The 19,813-nt window shown below is 47.8% G+C and overlaps 2 protein-coding genes across 2 annotated transcripts in view; one reads left to right on the top strand and one right to left on the bottom strand.

Annotated features, from left to right (window-relative positions):
* Window positions 1–3,207: 3,207 nt before the first annotated feature.
* On the bottom strand, window positions 3,208–6,498 carry TMUB1 (transmembrane and ubiquitin like domain containing 1). The gene is made up of 3 exons (XM_053466577.1): window positions 6,446–6,498; window positions 3,935–4,674; window positions 3,208–3,726 (listed from the first exon to the last, which is right to left on the bottom strand). The coding sequence occupies exons 2-3, from the start codon at window positions 4,660–4,662 to the stop codon at window positions 3,378–3,380; spliced, it is 1,077 nt and encodes a 358-aa protein (XP_053322552.1). The 5' UTR covers window positions 4,663–4,674; window positions 6,446–6,498; the 3' UTR covers window positions 3,208–3,377.
* A 9,304-nt stretch (window positions 6,499–15,802) lies between these two features.
* Window positions 15,803–19,813, top strand: part of AGAP3 (ArfGAP with GTPase domain, ankyrin repeat and PH domain 3) — a 33,745-nt gene continuing 29,734 nt past the window's right edge. The window contains exon 1 of the mRNA XM_053467088.1: window positions 15,803–16,180. Within this exon, the coding sequence (XP_053323063.1) occupies window positions 15,874–16,180 (307 nt within the window). The 5' untranslated portion in view covers window positions 15,803–15,873. The remainder of the gene's footprint in view (window positions 16,181–19,813) is intronic.

The following is a 19,813-nucleotide window of genomic DNA, read 5'->3' as shown; positions in this document are numbered from 1 at the left end:
ACGAGGAGCGCATACGGTCTGAGTGGCCCAGGTTTTGGGCAATTTAAGGAACAATGTTTTCCTGCATCAGGAAGGAGTCTGTAGATTAGGAGCGACTGACACATCAACCATCATATGGTGGAGAACCAGCAGAGCACACGGTGCTGTCCCGGTGTATTGTGACCTTATGGTGTGGACCAGAATCTGTGCCTCCACACCTCAAAAAGCCTCCACGTCCCTCACTGAGCCTCCTCCTCCTGTGCCTCTGCTACTGTACCAATGTGATTCATTTTCTAACCCCCAAAAAGCAATAAGCAGGTTTGGGGTGTCATATAAAACACTGTATCTTATTTAAAGAGATAATTTAATAATAGCACAAATAAAGACGTCGGTTTGATAAACTTCCTGCATTTGTGTTTACTGGAAGGGATTATGGATTCATTATTTCAAGTAATAGGAAGAGAGAAGGAGGGAGTCAGGTTTTGTCACACGGACTCCCTCACAGGTGAAGACTTTTCCTGCCCACTTTATGCCCACCGGCCCCTAACTGGCGCTAGGAATGAGGACACCTGACCATCGCACTATATGAGCTTGATGGACAACCCATTCCAAAACCGGGGGCATTAATATGGAGCTGACCTCTCTTTGGGGTTATAGACGCCTCCACTCATCTGTGGAAACTTGTGTCCATTCCCAGACCCTCCTGAGACCACTAAGCTGCCCCTGCAGGGTGATCACAACTACTGAGAACAACAATGCAGGGCAATGGAGCCCAGCTTACTGATCAATCTGACATCAGTACAATATAGAATATAAAAAACTAAATATAAAAACTTTTTTTTAATAGTTAAAAAAAAAATAAAAATGTAATGACATTTAAAAATAATAAAGACTCCACTGATGTCACCATGAACCATTCAGTTATAAGAAAAAGTTTAAAAAAAATGTAAAAATGGAATAAAAACCCCTCAGATTCTGAGGTCACTGACTCAGCTTCAGATTTTGATGTTGGTCGAGTCCCCTGCCACAAGTAGCCGTGGCAGTGCTGTTGAGGAGTAGGTAGCGCCCAATCGCCATATTCCTCCAGCAATTCCTGGCATTAATGTAACAGAATTTAACCCCTTGCAGTTTGTGCAGCTTTTTCTGCTTTTTTTTTTTATTTTTGCAAAGCAGACACGGACCCTCATTGATGATCCAGAATTTCTTTAATTCTAATGGACATTATAAAAAAGCCCTCTATCCAGCCCTCTCATTAGTACCCCCAGTCTATGGCTAAGCAAGGGTATGAATTGATCCTGCATTTCAGTGACTACAGCGTGTGCCCCCCCGGGCACCCCCTGTTTGACAGGCTGTGTAAACCCCACTCCTGATTACCCACCTCACTGCCGGGTTTGCAGAGGCTTGTACTCCTGGATGGAATAGCTGTGTGGAGGAATGGGGGACGGTTGGAATTCAAGCGGTATATTGCTTCCAAGTATTTAAGCTCTGTGAGGGCGAGGCCGGGTATACTCATGCCTTCCAGACATAAACATTAAAGGATTTCCACATTGACACTCCAGGTTACCCAGAACATCCGGGAACCAGTGCCAATGCTCCCCCTTATAATGTTTACACAAGTGTCCCTTTGTTCAAGTAGCCTGCGGTACTATATGGTAAAATACCACCATTTGAAATAGCCTGGGGTGTTTAATTTTCAAAAATATATGGTTCAATGGGGTAAATTGAGTAGACCGCCTTTAAAGATGTCCCAAATAGGAGAGGGGCAAAGGATGACCAGATGTCATAATTACAAGTTTAAAAATGTGCTCCTCCAAAATGTGGTCCTTTACCGCCCAGCAACCAAACAAACAAATGCATAGGGGAACCACTGTACTCGGGTGATGTTACTGAACACATATTGGGGTGTTGTTTGACAGTTACATATAGCAGGAGCTTTATATTCACACCCAATGTATAATGTTTGTGGAAAAAAAACACAACATTTGACAAAGGCTGGTGGAAGAACTGGTACATGAAAAGAGTTAAAATACCAACATTTAAAATCCCCTGGGGTGATTGTTAAAATATATGGTTTAATTGGGTTAATTGAACTGGCTGGATGCAAAGATGTCCCAAACAGGACATTGGGGCAGCGTGACCAGATTTAAAAAAAATGTTTTGAACTGCTACTTGTACTTATTGCCCTATTACATGGAAAAAAAAACATTGGGCATTTCTACTCTTTTACAGTTTTGTTAATTAGCGTTTGTAGTTGAGAATTTTTTTTTTCAAATAATAGTCAGAAAAGTCTGTGTACAGAGAACCTTGTCAACCCCTGTGTGTTGCTTTTAAGATCTCCTAGTTTGAAGGGACCACACACCATCACACAAAACACATCAGTCCCTCACATCTATCACACATAACACATCACTACCGCACACAAGACACCTTACTCCGTCACACCTATCACACTCTCACACAACACACCGTACTCCATATCACACATCACAGGAAACATATCACTCCCTCACACAAAACACCTCACTCCTCACACCTACCACACAAAAGAGATCACTCTCTCACACAAAACACCACTCTCACATCTATCGCACAATATACATCACTCCCTCACATCTATCACACAAAACACATCACTCCCTCACACCTATCACACTAAACACATCACTCCCTCACACCTACCACACAAATCACACTAAAGACATAAGTCCCTCACACCTATCACACAAAACACTGGATTAAAACACAAGGGGTGCACACATAAATATAAACAGGGATGTAACAAAAGGGTTCATCTATAGGGGAACGATGTATATAATTGGGCATGAAAACGTGTCAAGGCAGATCAGGAAGCATCTGCACCCTAAAACCTGGAACTAGAGAAGAGAACACCCGTTACCAGCGCGTGGAAGTATATTGGGGCAATTGTCCTACAAGGACTGGACACGGCCGATCGGGCAAATGCCTGGTGGGCCTATAGCACTCCTACTTACAACCTACTGCCACGGGCTGAATAAAAGCATAACGTGCGGCCGCATGTATCCAGCCAGCGGCCACACATACATCGTTTAGTGCTCGGTGGCCTTAAAACACCTGGGCCACTGCATCCCCAGTCCAGCCCTGTGTCTTAAAAACGGCCTGACTCTCCTTATGCCACTTAAAAATACCCCCTAATATCTGCATTAACAGACAGGTGGCCAAATCTTCATTCTTGGAATCAATGAACACAAACACATTCCATAGATTTTTATTGAGTCTCTTCCTTGTGAATGAAGCATTACCTTCCTTTCATGGTTTTACGAAGGTTTCTGCTATTTTTTTCTCTCATTTTTCTATAAAGTCCTGATACTCAATCATTGAGGATCTGTGATGGAGAAATGAGGCTCAGAAGAACCGTTTTGTTAAAACTCTCTGCGGTACGAGGAGAAAGCCATAACCCCGACGAGCAGCGTCACTCCCCCCAGGCAGGCGGTGGCCGTCGCGGTGAAAGCGTAGGGGTACTGGAGCTTATAATACCATAACAGCATCAGGATCAGGCCTAGGAGTGGCACCAGCAGACTGCCAATGTTAAGAGGCACTGGGACCAGCTCTGGCCCACGGGGGCCCTGTCCTGATGCATGCTGTGAAATATGGCAATGAAGGACACATCCATCTCTCAGCTGCAGGGCAGAAACCGTTTGGGAATCGTCGCGCAGGAGCTGTCCCTGGTAAATGAGCCGGACACGGTCCTCCTGCCCGGGAAAATACGTCCTAGGGAGGCAGAAAGAGAAAGCATTAGAGAGACAGCTGAGAATGAGGACAACAGAAGAAGGGGTGGTAAGAACCAAGGAACGAGGTGAAGACGTGAGAATGGGGGCAGCTGGAGAGAGGAACAAGGATGACAGAAAGAATGAGTGAGCGAGAGAGAAGACAGTGGAGAGAAGCAGCAGGAACGCGGGAGAACCTGCTGCCCACTTACTGTTTGATATGCAGGACGGTATCAGATGGTCGGACTGTGAGCAGCCTCTCGGTATCATTCAGGAACTTCAACCTCAGCACAATAGTGCCTGCCACCTCTGAGGGGGCCCTTTCTGGACCGTTGGGAGGACCCCGGTGCCTCAGAGTATTAGGAAGGGAGTCATCATTACTCAAGATGGGCTCATTATCATAGCGCGTTTCCCTTATAGCTGAGGGTGACTTACTGGGGTCACTTGCAGGTGAAGGTTCTCTGTTACTCTGAGTGAGGTCACTAGCAGGTGAGGGTTCCCTGTTACCCTCAGTGGGGTCACTAGAGGGTGAGCATTCCGTGTTACTCTGAGTTGGGTCACTAGCGGGTAAGGTATTCCTATTACTCTTAGTGGGGTCACTAGCTGGTGAGGGTTCCCTGTTACTCTTGGTGGGGTCACTAGCTGGTGAGGGTTCCCTGTTACTCTGAGCGGGGTCACTAGCGGGTGAGGGTTCCCCGTTACTCTGAGCGGGGTCACTAGCGGGTGAGGGTTCCCCGTTACTCTGACTGGGGTCAGTTCTAGGATGTGTTGGATGGCTATTCAATGATGTCCCCCCAGGGTCTGACACTGATGGTCCCCAATGCGTGGGCAGGCGATCCGTGGTATGTGTCGATACCCATGCCAGGGCCAGCACAGTGAGGAGTATTACTACGGCGAAGAGGAGAGTCACCTCATCTCCAACACCTTCTATGAGAGCCATGGAGAGGTCACACTGTGGGGCAGAATAAACAGCGATGAGAGACATTCCTCCAGTACTCTATACTATTACTACCGAGCCACTTGTGCCAAAGATATGAATATATGCATAGAGCGCGGAGAGAGTACCAGGAGAGGGTAACCACCCCCCTGTAGAGTATGAGTACATATTACATTACAATAACAAGCAATGCACTAGAGTAGCACTGGGGGCATCTGGGGTATTTATTCCTGCCACTGATACTCAGTATTAATACTGGGTGCAGCTGGCAGTAAGGCTCCTTTACCCCGGTGGTATTAATACTGGGTGCAGCTGGCAGTAGAGCGCCGTTACCCTGGCGGTATTAATACTGGGTGCAGCTGGCAGTAACGCTCCGTTACCCCGGCGGTATTAATACTCGGTGCAGCTGGCAGTAACGCTCCGTTACCCCCGCTGTATTAATACTGAGTGCAGCTGGCAGTAGAGCTCCGTTACCCTGGCGGTATTAATACTGGGTGCAGCTGGCAGTAGAGCTCCGTTACCCCGGCGGTATTAATACTGGGTGCAGCTGGCAGTAACGCTCCGTTACCCAGGCGGTATTAATACTGTGTGCAGCTGGCAGTAACGCTCCGTTACCCCGGCGGTATTAATACTGAGTGCAGCTGGCAGTAACGCTCCGTTACCCCGGCAGTATTAATACTGAGTGCAGCTGGCAGTAACGCTCTGTTACCCCGGCGGTATTAATACTGGGTGCAGCTGGCAATAATACTCGGTGTAGCTGGCAGTAACGCTCCGTTACCCCGGCGGTATTAATACTGAGTGCAGCTGGCAGTAACGCTCCGTTACCCCGGTGGTATTAATACTGGGTGCAGCTGGCAGTAACGCTCCGTTACCCCGGCGGTATTAATACTGGGTGCAGCTGGCAATAATACTGGGTGTAGCTAGCAGTAACGCTCCGTTACCCCGGCGGTATTAATACTGGGTGCAGCTGGCAGTAACGCTCCGTTACCCCGGTGGTATTAATACTGGGTGCAGCTGGCAATAATACTGGGTGTAGCTGGCAGTAACGCTCCGTTACCCCGGCGGTATTAATACTGGGTGCAGCTGGCAGTAACGCTCCGTTACCCCGGTGGTATTAATACTGGGTGCAGCTGGGAGTAACGCTCCGTTACCCCGGCGGTATTAATACTGGGTGCAGCTGGCAGTAGAGCTCCGTTACCCTGGCGGTATTAATACTGGGTGCAGCTGGCAGTAGAGCTCCGTTACCCTGGCGGTATTAATACTGAGTGCAGCTGGCAGTAACGCTCCGTTACCCAGGCGGTATTAATACTGGGTGCAGCTGGCAGCTACGCTGGTTACCCTGGCGGTATTAATACTGAGTGCAGCTGGCAGTAACGCTCCGTTACCCCGGCGGTATTAATACTGAGTGCAGCTGGCAGTAACGCTCCGTTACCCATGCGGTATTAATACTGGGTGCAGCTGGCAGCAACGCTGGTTACCCTGGCGGTACTAATACTGAGTGCAGCTGGCAGTAACGCTCCGTTACCCAGGCGGTATTAATACTGAGTGCAGCTTGCAGTAACGCTCCGTTACCCAGGCGGTATTAATATTGAGTGCAGCTGGCAGTAACGCTCCGTTACCCAGGCGGTATTAATACTGAGTGCAGCTTGCAGTAACGCTCCGTTACCCCGGCGGTATTAATACTGAGTGCAGCTGGCAGTAACGCTCCGTTACCCCGGCGGTATTAATACTGAGTGCAGCTGGCAGTAACACTCCGTTACCCTGGCGGTATTAATGCATCACTTACTGTTACTCTGCTCCCAGTGCTGATGCAGGATTCTCACTTCCTGTTTGGTGACACACAGATCACACCCACAGCCCCTGTGCATGATTGGAAAATACCTGCAACCATTTTTATTTTGGGCAGAGTGCTGGCATAGCTCCCACAGTGCTTAACCCTTAGTATGGAGTATTATTATTGTTGTTGTTATTATTATTGTAATTGTTGTTATTATTATTATTTATGGTTTTTGGTATTATTGTTGTTATAATTATTTATGATTGTTATTCTAATTATTCATTTTTGTTGTAATTGTTATTATAATTATGTATTATTATTATTATTAATTATTTTTTTATTGTAATTATTATTATTGTTGTAATTATTATTGATATGATTATAATTATTTATTATTGTTGTTGTTATTATTGTTGTTATGGTTGTCATTATTATTGGTATTATTATTAGTAGTGAGAATTCAGAATATACCATTGGATACAATAACATGAAAACAATATGATGGGAGGCAGGAGGGCGAAAAGGATTCAGCAGAGCGACGCCGGAGTCTGGGAGAAAATCCAACAGCTTCACAACTTTCTTTGGAAGGGGGCAGATTCTCGGGGTAAGGGGGCAAGATTCTCTGGATGAAGGGGCAGATTCTCAGGGTAAGGGGGCAAGATTCTCCGGATGAAGGGGCAGATTCTCCGGATGCGGGAGCAGATTCTCGGGGTAAGCGGGCAGATTCTCTTGATGAAGTGGCAGATTCTCCGGATGAAGGGGCAGATTCTCTAGATGAGGGGGCAGATTCTCGGGGTAAGGGGGTGGATTCTCTGGATGAAGGGGCAGATTCTCAGGATGCAGAGCAGATTCTCCGGATGACGGGGCAGATTCTCCAGATTAAGGGGCAGATTCTCCAGATGAAGGGGCACATTCTCGGGGTAAAATCTGGATACTTGGGATCAGTGGGCAGATTCTCAGGGTCATGGCTCATCTTGGACTCACAGCAGGTTGGGGATGAGACCTCCGTATGACAAGCAAGTATGCTGTTCCCCTGAGCCAGTAGGTGCCGAGCAGCCTCCAGGCTGCCGCCATCTGCCGGTGTCCGCCGTACCGGTGGGACGATAAACCTGCCATCCAAGGAAAAAAAAACAAGACTTTGTTGGAACGTTTTCCATATTTTCCCTCAATAATTGCGCCACCTCCGCAGAGACCTCAGCCTTTTCTTCTTACTGACAGGTGTAATGCCCTCAGCAGACCATCTCTTAACTATTTTGGACTCCATCTAAAGAGTCCCGACCAATGTTCCATCTAATTTTTCTTAGTTGGCGTGCGCAGAAAATTTCTCTTGTGCAAAAAGTTTCACAGAGCAAAAGTTTTGTGCGCACAATATCCGCGCCACATAAAGTTTCAAATAAATTATTATTTTTTTCTTTTTTTGGGAAAAACTGTTGTGCGCACAATTTTTGGACATGTGCGCTCTCTAAAAAAGCTATGTGCGCGCGCGCGTGCAAGCGAACAGCTTAGAGGGAACACTGGTCCCGACCAGTGGTGTATTTAGGTTTTGTGCTGTTCTAGGATTTACTAAGTTCATGCACCCCTTAATTTTCCCCACCTCTTCCTGTCCAGGCCACACTTCTTCCACTCCCTTCCACTGTAAACCCCACCCATTCTTATTTCTCCACCTTTTTCCTATTTGGGCTCCACCTTTTCCTCTCTGTATCTAAAATGTGGATACCGAGTGCCTACTTGTATATTTCAATTATTTGGACCATAATGTTTTATCTATTATTATTAAAATAACAAAGCGTGTAAATTCATCCATTTTCTCCAGGATCGATCATCCGTACTAGAAAGATCACAGATGCTCAGATTGGCTGAATTAACACGTAGTGAGTACGCGACGTGAGCATGATGTGTAACAGCATTTACATTTACTGTACATTGACATACCATTTAAGCCATGCAGACAGTGCTATATCTGTGCCCAAACAGCTAAACAGTGCCATCTTTCTGCCCAAACAGCTAAACAGTGCCATGTTTGTCACCAAACAGTTTAATAGTGCCAAACTTGTCAACGCTCACCTACTTATACATACACGTCCATGCTGACACACACATACAGTATCTTCTGCCTCGGATGGCAACCGCATGGTTTCCCGTACAAGCAGGCGCACGCAACCAGCCCCTCCCCCATTTTGAATTCTGGGAGGGAGATTCTATTGAAGGAATATTTAAACCTGGTTCTAATACTATGTCAGTGCCTGTGATAGCGCCTTGTGCATTTGGCTGTGTATAATACATTTATTGATCTTTTGGTTCCAACCCTGGCTTGTTGTCTTCCTCCTGCCTTTGGCCCAGCTAGTTATTTGGTTGTTCTGTCCTTACCCATCCCTGACCTCTGTTAGGGTTATTTATGAGATAAAATAGGCAAAACCAATATTCTATCACATACGCAAAAGAATGACGCTATCAATTATTGTAGGACCACATCCACAATATTAATATAAAGAGAGACCCTATATTTTATCTCTGATCCTAAATTCTTTCAGATTGCGCCCAAAATTATAATTCAAAATGAGATATTATATCACCACAGTCAATCAAAATATTATTTATTGTAAAAACACAAAAATATTAAAAAACTACAAAATATCTATATAAGTCATGCAGTGCAGAAGATAAAACACAAAAATTATCTAAACATGTCAAAATAAATCAAATCCAAAATACAGTATATTATTGATGAGTTATCAAATATGAATCATTATCTTATGAGTCTTACACATATAAAAAGCAACAGGTGGAAAAAAAACATATGGCATCAACATTTCAGCTTGATCAAATTATATCACTTTATATAAACAGCATTTAATATCAAACCAATGAATTTCCAATCCACTCAGCAAACAAAATAAAATAAATCAGTGTGGTAACAAAAAGATCACTATCTCCCTGTATCAGTGTTACTAATACGACAATTAAAGATCATTTAATAATGTCTAAAGAGTATTAGTGAGATTTTAATAGATGCAAATAATGCCAAACTTCATCTACAGGTAAAATACCTTTTACATCATTGTCATTATCACGGGTTATAAGCTGCAGTCTCACAAACCGTCATATACAATAACGTCATATACTATAACGCCATGTACTTTAACGTCATATACTATAACGTCATATACAATAACGTCATATACAATAACGTCATATACAATAACGTCATATACTATAACGTCATATACAATAACGTCATATACTATAACGTCATATACAATAACGTCATATACAATAACGTCATATACTATAACGTCATATACAATAACGTCATATACTATAACGTCATATACAATAACGTCATATACAATAACGTCATATACTATAACGTCACATACAATAACGTCATATACTATAACGTCATATACTATAATGTCATATACTATAATGTCATATACAATAACGTCATATACTATAACGTCATATACTATAACCTCAGATACAATAACGTCATATACAATAACGTCATATACTATAACAGGGCTTGACAAATTTGTTGTGAATCTAGACGCCAGGTAAAAAAGTTAGGAGCCAGAATTTTTTTAAACCAACAGTTGGTCAGGAGGGATCTGATCATCATCAGCCCAGTTACTAAACTCACAGCATTTGACCTGGAAGCACCCTGGACTTTCAGGTCAGTTCTGTTTTTTTTTTAACCCTTTCAATGCTGATGTTCCATTGGAGCACAGCATTCAGCATTGACTGATACTTAGTCCCCGCAAGGTTGTGGGGACAAATGTTAACCCCTGCAATGCCACGAATGTGTCATACACAATTGTGGCATTGAAGGGGTTAACGCTGCACTGTCGCTCTCAGGGAGCGATCAGGCAGCAGGGGAGGGTTGGGGCTGGTGTCCACACTCATGTGGAGACCGAAGAAGCCTCTCCCCTGTCCCTGAAGCTGCCTCTGGCAGCTGGGACTCGATTGCTGGTCTATAGACCAGCCATTGCAGGGGGGAGTCTCTGATGACTGCTGTAGGCTTCCATGCCTACAGGAGTCATCACAGGGCTTGTGGGGGCTCGTTTTTGCTGTTGCTGGCCTGCCTGGGCTTCCAGGCAGACCACCAGCAGCAGAGCCCCGTACAAAACGGGAATTAACCCCTAAATGCCGCAATCGCGGCATTGAAGGGGTTAACGCTGCACTGTCGCTCTCATGGAGCGATCAGGCAGCTAGGGGGTGTTGTGTCAGGTCCCCACACTTGTGTGGGGACCCAGTCAACACACAACCCCCTTCCCTGAAGCTGCCTGTGGCAGCTGAAAACACGATTGCTGGTTTTGCAGCAACCGCGTTTTCAGCCTACAGGCTCACTCCGTGGGAGTGATCTCAGGCTCGGGGGTGGGCTCTGAGTGGCTGTGCTGTCTGCCCAGACTCCTGGGCAGACAGCAGCATCAGCGCCCCCGTGTGGTGACAGCCTCTTACATCCACAATTTTTTTCTGGATGTAAGAGGCTGACAAAACCTAGGCGCCAGGACAAAATTCTCTGTCGCCATGGCGACCTGGCGCCTTGGATTTGTCGAGCTCTGTACTATAATGTCATATACTATTTCCCAGAAGAAGGTAATTCAATATTGAAGCAGACAAAATTCACCTCTATTCAGAATAATAAAACCATTATATTTACCACCACTTTTTACTGTGGTACGACTGGTCCTTGTAGAAATTAATCCAGGTTCAGTGGAAAAATTAAGTGGCAATAACTTTCTTAAAGTTATATATATGTTAGATACTCAAAGTAATTCTAAGAGTAAAATATGGCGCCAAGATCTTGTGATATTCCAAAATTCCAATTGTCTTTCCGGTTCAAATTGTCTGGAAGTCAGTTCTCTGGGGTCAAATTGTCTGGGAGTCCCCAGATTGTTTAAGCTTTTAAATACAGGGCTTATATTATCATATTCTCCACCTATTGATTGAAATTCTCCAATCATAATTGTGGGTTTTACTCATTATAATTAGGACTTCTTAGCATATTTGCACCGTTGTATTTCCTTCCTTTACCTCATTTAAGAGACGCTCTGGTCTAAGAAATAACTTCATTACATATACATCTGGAATGTGAAGTGCTGGGGAGGGCACTGGTGATAAGTATACCCCGTATACAGGTTCAGCTGAGGGAGGCTGGGGCAAATGCAGGTGGGGAAACTGGGATCACATGGAAATTTAAAGGGACCACTCAACTACCATATGTGTTAAAGTGCATATGATGACCGGAGCGTCCCTCAGGACATGCGAAGGATTGCGTCCTGGGACACCTAAAAGACGCCATCGCATGCATAAGGGTTCCCGGTACCCCGAGCGGGTATATCCCTTAGTCATTTACCTCGGCTACTCCGAGCGCTGAGCCTCGCGCTGATTACCGGCCGCTATCGCCTTCCCCTCAAGAAACATCAGCCGAGGCGAGATGCTTGAGGGTAAATCATGAACGGAGTTTAATGGGAAACACGTGGGGTATTTAAACCGTACAAGGGGGTCATTTGCATACAATAGACACAGCAAACCACACATACTCCTCCATTAGGCCCTCCTTTGCACGTGGCTCAGTATTTGCGCTCAGCCCACCTCAGCCCAGTGGCGGGTCACTATTGTAGTTTTCTTGACGTTTGGCTGAAACCTGATGGATATCGGATCCAGGTGCAAATACTGTCCATAGAGGTCTCTGTGCTGTAAGTCGTAATCCCCCTCCCAAAATGCAGGCGCCCCAAATCCGTGTCCGAGCTCCACAGTCTTTAGAGTCTCTGGTACTTGGAGAAACGCGGCGCTCTGTACCAGGAGGAAGAAGTAGTCCCAACGGACCCCCTGTACCCACCTCCCCAAAAACAGAACCCAAGGCCAGGGCTGGATTGCTGGCTCAGTGTGATGGATTTGGTGTAACAGCACCCAGTGGGAGCACCGGTTACGGTTATTTAAATGCTGAAATGTTCCGAGAGAAAGAGTCCCTTGAGGGTCTATCCAGACCTCGCCGGGACCCCTGATGACCTCTGCCCCACAGGACAGTTACTGGTGCAAGCACCTCTTTTTAACTAAAAATAGTTAAAAACAAAACTTCAATAAAACACAAAAAATATAAAATAGTAATAAAGTGAAAGTGATTTTTTTCCATTTACTTTTTTTTTGGATTTTGGGGCAGATTCTCTGTGTTTTGGGTGAGTCTGCTGGATTTGGGGGTAGATTCTCTGTGTTTTGGCCGAGTCTGCTGGATTTTGGGGCAGATTCTCTGTGTTTTGGGCAGAGTCTGCTGGATTTTGGGGCAGATTCTCTGTGTTTTGGGTGAGTCTGCTGGATTTTGGGGTAGATTCTCTGTGTTTTGGGCAGAGTCTGCTGGATTTTGGGGCAGATTCTCTGTGTTTTGGGCAGAGTCTGCTGGATTTTGGGGCAGATTCTCTGTGTTTTGGGTGAGTCTGCTGGATTTTGGGGTAGATTCTCTGTGTTTTGGGCAGAGTCTGCTGGATTTTGGGGCAGATTCTCTGTGTTTTGGGTGAGTCTGCTGGATTTTGGGGCAGATTCTTTGTGTTTTGGGCCGAGTCTGCTGGATTTTGGGGCAGATTCTCTGTGTTTTGTGCCTAGTCTGCTGATTTTGGGGCAGATTCTGTGTTTTGGCCGAGTCTGCTGGATTTTGGGGCAGATGTGTTTTGGGCCGAGTCTGCTGGATTTTGGGGCAGATTCTTTGTGTTTTGGGCCGAGTCTGCTGGATTTTGGGGCAGATTCTCTGTGTTTTGTGCCGAGTCTGCTGGATTTTGGGGCAGATTCTCTGTGTTTTGGGCAGAGTCTGCTGATTTTGGGGCAGATTCTGTGTTTTGGCCGAGTCTGCTGGATTTTGGGGCAGATGTGTTTTGGGCCGAGTCTGCTGGATTTTGGGGCAGATTCTCTGTGTTTTGGGCCGAGTCTGCTGGATTTTGGGGCAGATTCTCTGTGTTTTGGGCCGAGTCTGCTGGATTTTGGGGCAGATTCTCTGTGTTTTGGGCCGAGTCTGCTGGATTTTGGGGCAGATTCTCTGTGTTTTGGGCCGAGTCTGCTGGATTTTGGGGCAGATTCTTTGTGTTTTGGGCCGAGTCTGCTGGATTTTGGGGCAGATTCTTTGTGTTTTGGGCCGAGTCTGCTGGATTTTGGGGCAGATTCTCTGTGTTTTGGGCAGAGTCTGCTGATTTTGGGGCAGATTCTGTGTTTTGGCCGAGTCTGCTGGATTTTGGGGCAGATGTGTTTTGGGTGAGTCTGCTGGATTTTGGGGCAGATTCTTTGTGTTTTGGGCCGAGTCTGCTGGATTTTGGGGCAGATTCTCTGTGTTTTGGGCCGAGTCTGCTGGATTTTGGGGCAGATTCTCTGTGTTTTGGGTGAGTCTGCTGGATTTTGGGGCAGATTCGCTGTGTTTTGGGCAGAGTCTGCTGGATTTTGGGGCAGATTCTCTGTGTTTTGGGCCGAGTCTGCTGGATTTTGGGGCAGATTCTCTGTGTTTTGGGACGAGTCTGCTGGATTTTGGGGCAGATTCTCTGTGTTTTGGGCAGAGTCTGCTGGATTTTGGGGCAGATTCTCTGTGTTTTGGGCCGAGTCTGCTGGATTTTGGGGCAGATTCTCTGTGTTTTGGGCCGAGTCTGCTGGATTTTGGGGCAGATTCCCTATGTTTTGGGCCGAGACTGTGGATTTTGGGGTAGATGATCTGTGTTTTGGGCCGAGTCTGTGGATTTTGGGACAGATTCTCTGTGCTTTGGGCAGAATTTGTGGATTTTGGGGCAGATTATGTGTTTTGGGCAAATCTTTTGGGGTAGATTATCTGTGTTTTGGGTGAGTCTGCTGGATTTTGGGGAAGATTCCCGTGTTTTGGGCAGTGACTGTGGATTTTGGGGCAGATTCTGTGTTTTGGGTGAGTCTTTTGGTGTAGATTCTCTGTGTTAATGGCTAGTCTGCTGGATTTTGGGGCAGATTCTCTGTGTTTTGGGCCGAGTCTGCTGGATTTGGGGGTAGATTCTGCGTGTTTTGGGCCGAGTCTGCTGGATTTTGGGGTAGATTCTCTGTGTTTTGGGCAGAGTCCGCTGGATTTTGGGGCAGATTCTCTGTGTTTTGGGACGAGTCTGCTGGATTTTGGGGCAGATTCTCTGTGTTTTGGGCCGAGTCCGCTGGATTTTGGGGCAGATTCTCTGTGTTTTGGGCCGAGTCTGCTGGATTTTGGGGCAGATTTGCTGTGTTTTGGGCCGAGTCTGCTGGATTTTGGGGCAGATTCTCTGTGTTTTGGGCCGAGTCTGCTGGATTTTGGGGCAGATTCTCTGTGTTTTGGGACGAGTCTGCTGGATTTTGGGGCAGATTCTCTGTGTTTTGGGCCGAGTCTGCTGGATTTTGGGGCAGATTCTCTGTGTTTTGGGCCGAGTCTGCTGGATTTTGGGGCAGATTCTCTGTGTTTTGGGCCGAGTCTGCTGGATTTTGAGGCAGATTCGCTGTGTTTTGGGCCGAGTCTGCTGGATTTTGGGGCAGATTCTCTGTGTTTTGGGCCGAGTCTGCTGGATTTTGGGGCAGATTCTCTGTGTTTTGGGCCGAGTCTGCTGGATTTTGGGGCAGATTCTCTGTGTTTTGGGCCGAGTCTGCTGGATTTTGGGGCAGATTCTCTGTGTTTTGGGCCGAGTCTGCTGGATTTTCGGGTAGATTCTCTGTGTTTTGGCTAAATGTTTAAAATTGTGGTCAATCTGCCCATGTGTTGATTTCGTAGGTTTCTGGTTCTGTGTTTGGGGTAAACTCCTCAGCTTTTGGGGTCTGCTGGAATTCAATGTCTGGAGGAGGACTATCTGACCGGAAGAAAATGCTGTGGGCTGTTGGTGGTCTCTCCATGACCGGAAGCGGCAGCGGCGTGCGGTGGGGGAGTTGGTGACGCAACCTGTGACGCAGCCGATGACGTGCCCGCGCGCTGTGTGTGTGTGGGAGTGCGCGCTCCCGGCCCCGCTCCGTTATTCTCATTCAGTGATCGCCGGACACCGGACACCTCCCACCCCGGGCGGCGGATCCCTGCCCCCAACCACCAATTGCCCCTCTGCCTGCCCCCACCACCAATTGCCCCCTCGCCAGCTGCCCCTCTGCCTGCCCCATTTTTTTGCCCCTCAATCGTTGCCTTCCAGCAGTATTTCCCCTCATTTACTTCTCTTTATTTCTCCCCATCTTATTGCCCCCCGTTTATCTCTAATAGTCCCATTTACCTCCATCACATTTACTCTCTGGTTATCCAAGTCCCCCCACCTCTTTCTAATTTCTGATTGTCCCTCTTTTACTCACATTTATTGCCCCCTTTTGTTCTCTTTTATTATTGTATTGCTTTTACTCCTATTTTGCTCTTTTTATCTCTCAGACCAAACCTACTGCCCCCCACATTGTTCCTCCATAGGTGAACCCCTCAGTCTGCCATATCAGTGGCCCCTGGGTTCACCATGAATTTCCCCCCTCCTGGCCTGTCCGGGAGCCCCCAGTCGTCCCTCACCTCGCAGGTTTCTGTCTCTGCTTCGTCCGTCCCGTCTCAGTTTGGGACGGTCTCTCAGTTTGGATCAGGGTCGGTACCGGCGTCCCAGCCTCCCGGTGGACCCCAGTATGTCCTGTCCAATTCAGTGGCCATTAGGGCAGAGATTCAGCGTTTTGAATCGGTGCACCCCAATATCTACGCCATCTATGACCTCATCGAGAGGGTGGATGACTTGGGACTTCAGAACCAGATCAGAGAGCATGTCATCTCCATTGAAGGTGAGTCGCTGCCGGGTTGCAGAGGTACGGGGATAAGATGGGGTGTATGGCTGTGGGTTCAAAGCGCATGAATGAGTGGGAGAGAAGTAGCCACGCTAATACCCCCCGTTTTGTGGTTTTATATGGGGGGCCGTGGTGTAGAGGATGAAGCCTGTGTCAGATCCCTGCTGTATTTTCCCTGCTTAGCCTGGAACGTCGTCATTGCCCTGCATTCCGTGTGACTGCTGATACGCGTGTGCGCTTAGACATGATGCCTATGAGAAGACGTTACTAATAACGTGCTCCTTGCTTTCATACATGTACAGTGTAAACAAGGGAGATGTTTTGGCAGGTGAGGCAGGGTCTCATCAGAGTGGATGCTTCATGTGGTTTAGTGTCGGGGTCTCTGGTGACGGGGTCTCTGGTGACGGGGTCTCTGGTGACGAAGTCTCCATGCCTGGGCCTGGATGCTGTGCCAGGGTCTCTGGTGACGGAATGGAGGCTCTGTATGGTTTTGGTTCAGTCAAGGTCTTGTGATGGAGTGGAGGTTGTGCCGGGGTCTCTGGTGACGGAATGGAGGCCGTGTATGGTTTTGGTTCAGTCAAAGTCTTGTGATGGAGTGGAGGTTGTGCCGGGGTCTCTGGTGACGGAATGGAGGACGTGTATGGTTTTGGTTCAGCCAAAGTCTTGTGATGGAGTAGAGCCTGTGCCAGGGTCTCTAGTGATGGAATGGAGGCTCTGTATGGTTTTGATTCAGTCAAGGTCTTGTGATGGAGTGGAGGCTGTGTCAGGGTCTCTGGTGAAGGAATGGAGGCTGTGCCTGGGTCTCTGGTGATGGAATGGAGCACGTGTATGGTTTTGGTTCTGTCAAGGTCTTGCGATGGAGTAGAGGATGTGCCTGGGTCTCTGGTGATGGAATGGAACACGTGTATGGTTTTGGTTCCGTCAAGGTCTTGTGACGGAATGGTGGTTGTGCCTGGGTCTCTGGTGATGGAATGGAGCCCGTGTATAGTTCTGGTTCAGTCAAAGTCTTGTGATGGAGTGGAGGTTGTGCCAGGGTCTCTGGTGACGGAATGGAGGCTCTGTATGGTTTTGATTCAGTCAAGGTCTTGTGACGGAGTGGAGGCTGTGTCGGGGTCTCTGGTGACGGAATATAGGCCGTGTATGGTTTTGGTTCAGTCAAGGTCTTGTGACGGAGTGGAGGCTGTGCCAGGGTCTCTGGTGACAGAATGGAGGCTGTGTCTGGGTCTCTGGTGATGGAAGGGAGCACGTGTATGGTTTTGGTTCAGTCAAGGTCTTGCGATGGAGTAGAGGATGTGCCAGGGTCTCTGGTGACGGAATGAAGGCTGTGTATGGTTTTGGTTCCGTCAAGGTCTTGTGACGGAATGGCGGCTGTGCCTGGGTCTCTGGTGACGGAAAGGAGGCCGTGTATGGTTTTGGTTCAGTCAAAGTCTTGGAGTCAAGGGTTGATGCTTCAAGTTGGTACTCATTTATCTGTAAAATGCATCTTCCTGCTGTTGCTTATAACCAGGGCTCCTTCTCATATTAATGATGAGGCCTATGAGTAATTTCACCAATCGCGCAGAAGCTGAACTGGAATCGGTGGAGCAAAACTAGGAGGTCAATCTGTAAACATGGACAAAGAGGTCTATCGGAAAAGTTATTTTTGGGGCCAGTTAATGGACACTTTTAAAAAGTGATTTGTTTTTCTAGTTGTGCCGCCCCAAAAGTAATGTCTGAAAGCAGGTCCTGATGAGAATTTGCAATAAAATCCCTCTCCCAGAAACTGATTCCCACATTCTGGCCACTGATCCTTGCTGATGAGGTAGTGCCGCAGACTGATCACTAATCAAATAATCCCACCTAATGATGACTGATCCCTGCTGATCGCCCAATCCCGCAGATTTATCCCCGGCTGATCGCCCAACCCCGCAGACTGGTCCCTGGCTGATCGCCCAATCCCGCAGACTGATCCCCGGCTGATCGCCCAATCCCGCAGAATGGTCCCCGGCTGATCACCCAATCCCGCAGAATGGTCCCCGGCTGATCAAACTATCCCACAGACTGATCCCCGGCTGATCGCCCAATCCCGCAGAATGGTCCCCGGTTGATCGCCCAATCCCGCAGAATGGTCCCCGGCTGATCAAACTATCCCACAGACTGATCCCCGGCTGATCAAACTATCCCACAGACTGATCCCCGGCTGATCAAACTATCCCACAGACTGGTCCCCGGCTGATCAAACTATCCCACAGACTGATCCCCGGCTGATCGCCCAATCCCGCAGAATGGTCCCCGGCTGATCGCCCAATCCCGCAGAATGGTCCCCGGCTGATCAAACTATCCCACAGACTGATCCCCGGCTGATCGCCCAATCCCGCAGAATGGTCCCCGGCTGATCGTCCAATCCCGCAGAATGGTCCCCGGTTGATCAAACTATCCCACAGACTGATCCCCGGCTGATCGCCCAATCCCGCAGAATGGTCCCCGGCTGATCGTCCAATCCCGCAGAATGGTCCCCGGCTGATCAAACTATCCCACAGACTGGTCCCCGGCTGATCAAACTATCCCACAGACTGATCCCTGCTTACTTCATAATCCAACACTGATTTAAAATCCAATCAATTGATTACTGAAATGAGAAAACGCCACGGACTTATTGCCGATTAGCATTTATCAAATAATATAATAAATTGATTACTGATATCCAAGCAATCTTTTACTCCTCAGCCGATAGCGGCTTTTTTTTTGTCTGTCTCGGGTGCTGCTCTATACCTTAATGATACTTTTAATCGGGGGGCCGGGGAGGGACTTCCTTTACACTTCAGCAACCCTCATTACTGCGTTGCGTATTTGAATAACTCGTTCAGTGGTAATTTAAGAAGCCGCCAACCTTGTCTTATGATGTATTGTTGATGGGGAGAGAAAACTTTCAGGGAACTCCAGCCATCGTATGCGCTTTAATGCATAGAATGGCCAATAGAGTGCTGTGGTGCCCCCCTTGCTTCTAGCAGCCAATCAGTGGTGTGAAAAGTTTGACCATGGAGGGGCTGCAGCTTCCCCCTAAGGTTAATATTAAGGTACATTTTTCCAACGATGAGCAATGCTGACAAATGACTTTGCGTTGATTGTTTTGGGGGCTTCCCGTAACCTGTCGGACTCCTGATATGTGAAGCCGGTGCCGCCGCGCTCCCGATACGCGAAGCCGGTCCCGCCGCGCTCCCGATACGCGAAGCCAGTGCCGCCGCGCTCCCGATACGCGAAGCCAGTGCCGCCGCTCCGTCCGTCATGGCAGTGTGTGACTTGCGTATGGAATGTCAGCTGCCCTTCGCGGCGTCTATATTCCGATCGGGGCTCCTCAAATGTGTGTGGGGGATGCATGTCGGTGTCCTGCCCCTCTGTGGGGGGTTGCATGGCTGTGCTCTGCCCCCTCGGTGGGAGGTGCATGTCGGTGCTCTGCCCCCTCGGTGTGGGGGGGTGCATGTCGGTGCTCTGCCCTCTCGGTGTGGGGGGGTGCATGTCGGTGCTCTGCCCCCTCGGTGTGGGGGGGTGCATGTCGGTGCTCCGCCCCTCGGTGGGGGTGCATGTCGGTGCTCCGCCCCCTCAGTGGGGGTGCATGTCGGTGCTCCGCCCCCCTCGGTGTGGGGGGTGCAT

Source organism: Spea bombifrons, chromosome 5, assembly GCF_027358695.1.
Source record: "Spea bombifrons isolate aSpeBom1 chromosome 5, aSpeBom1.2.pri, whole genome shotgun sequence".
Classification (NCBI taxonomy): Eukaryota; Metazoa; Chordata; class Amphibia; order Anura; family Pelobatidae; genus Spea; species Spea bombifrons.
The sequence above is the reverse complement of the archived record's forward strand: the minus strand, read 5'-3'. Positions and strand labels throughout refer to the sequence as shown.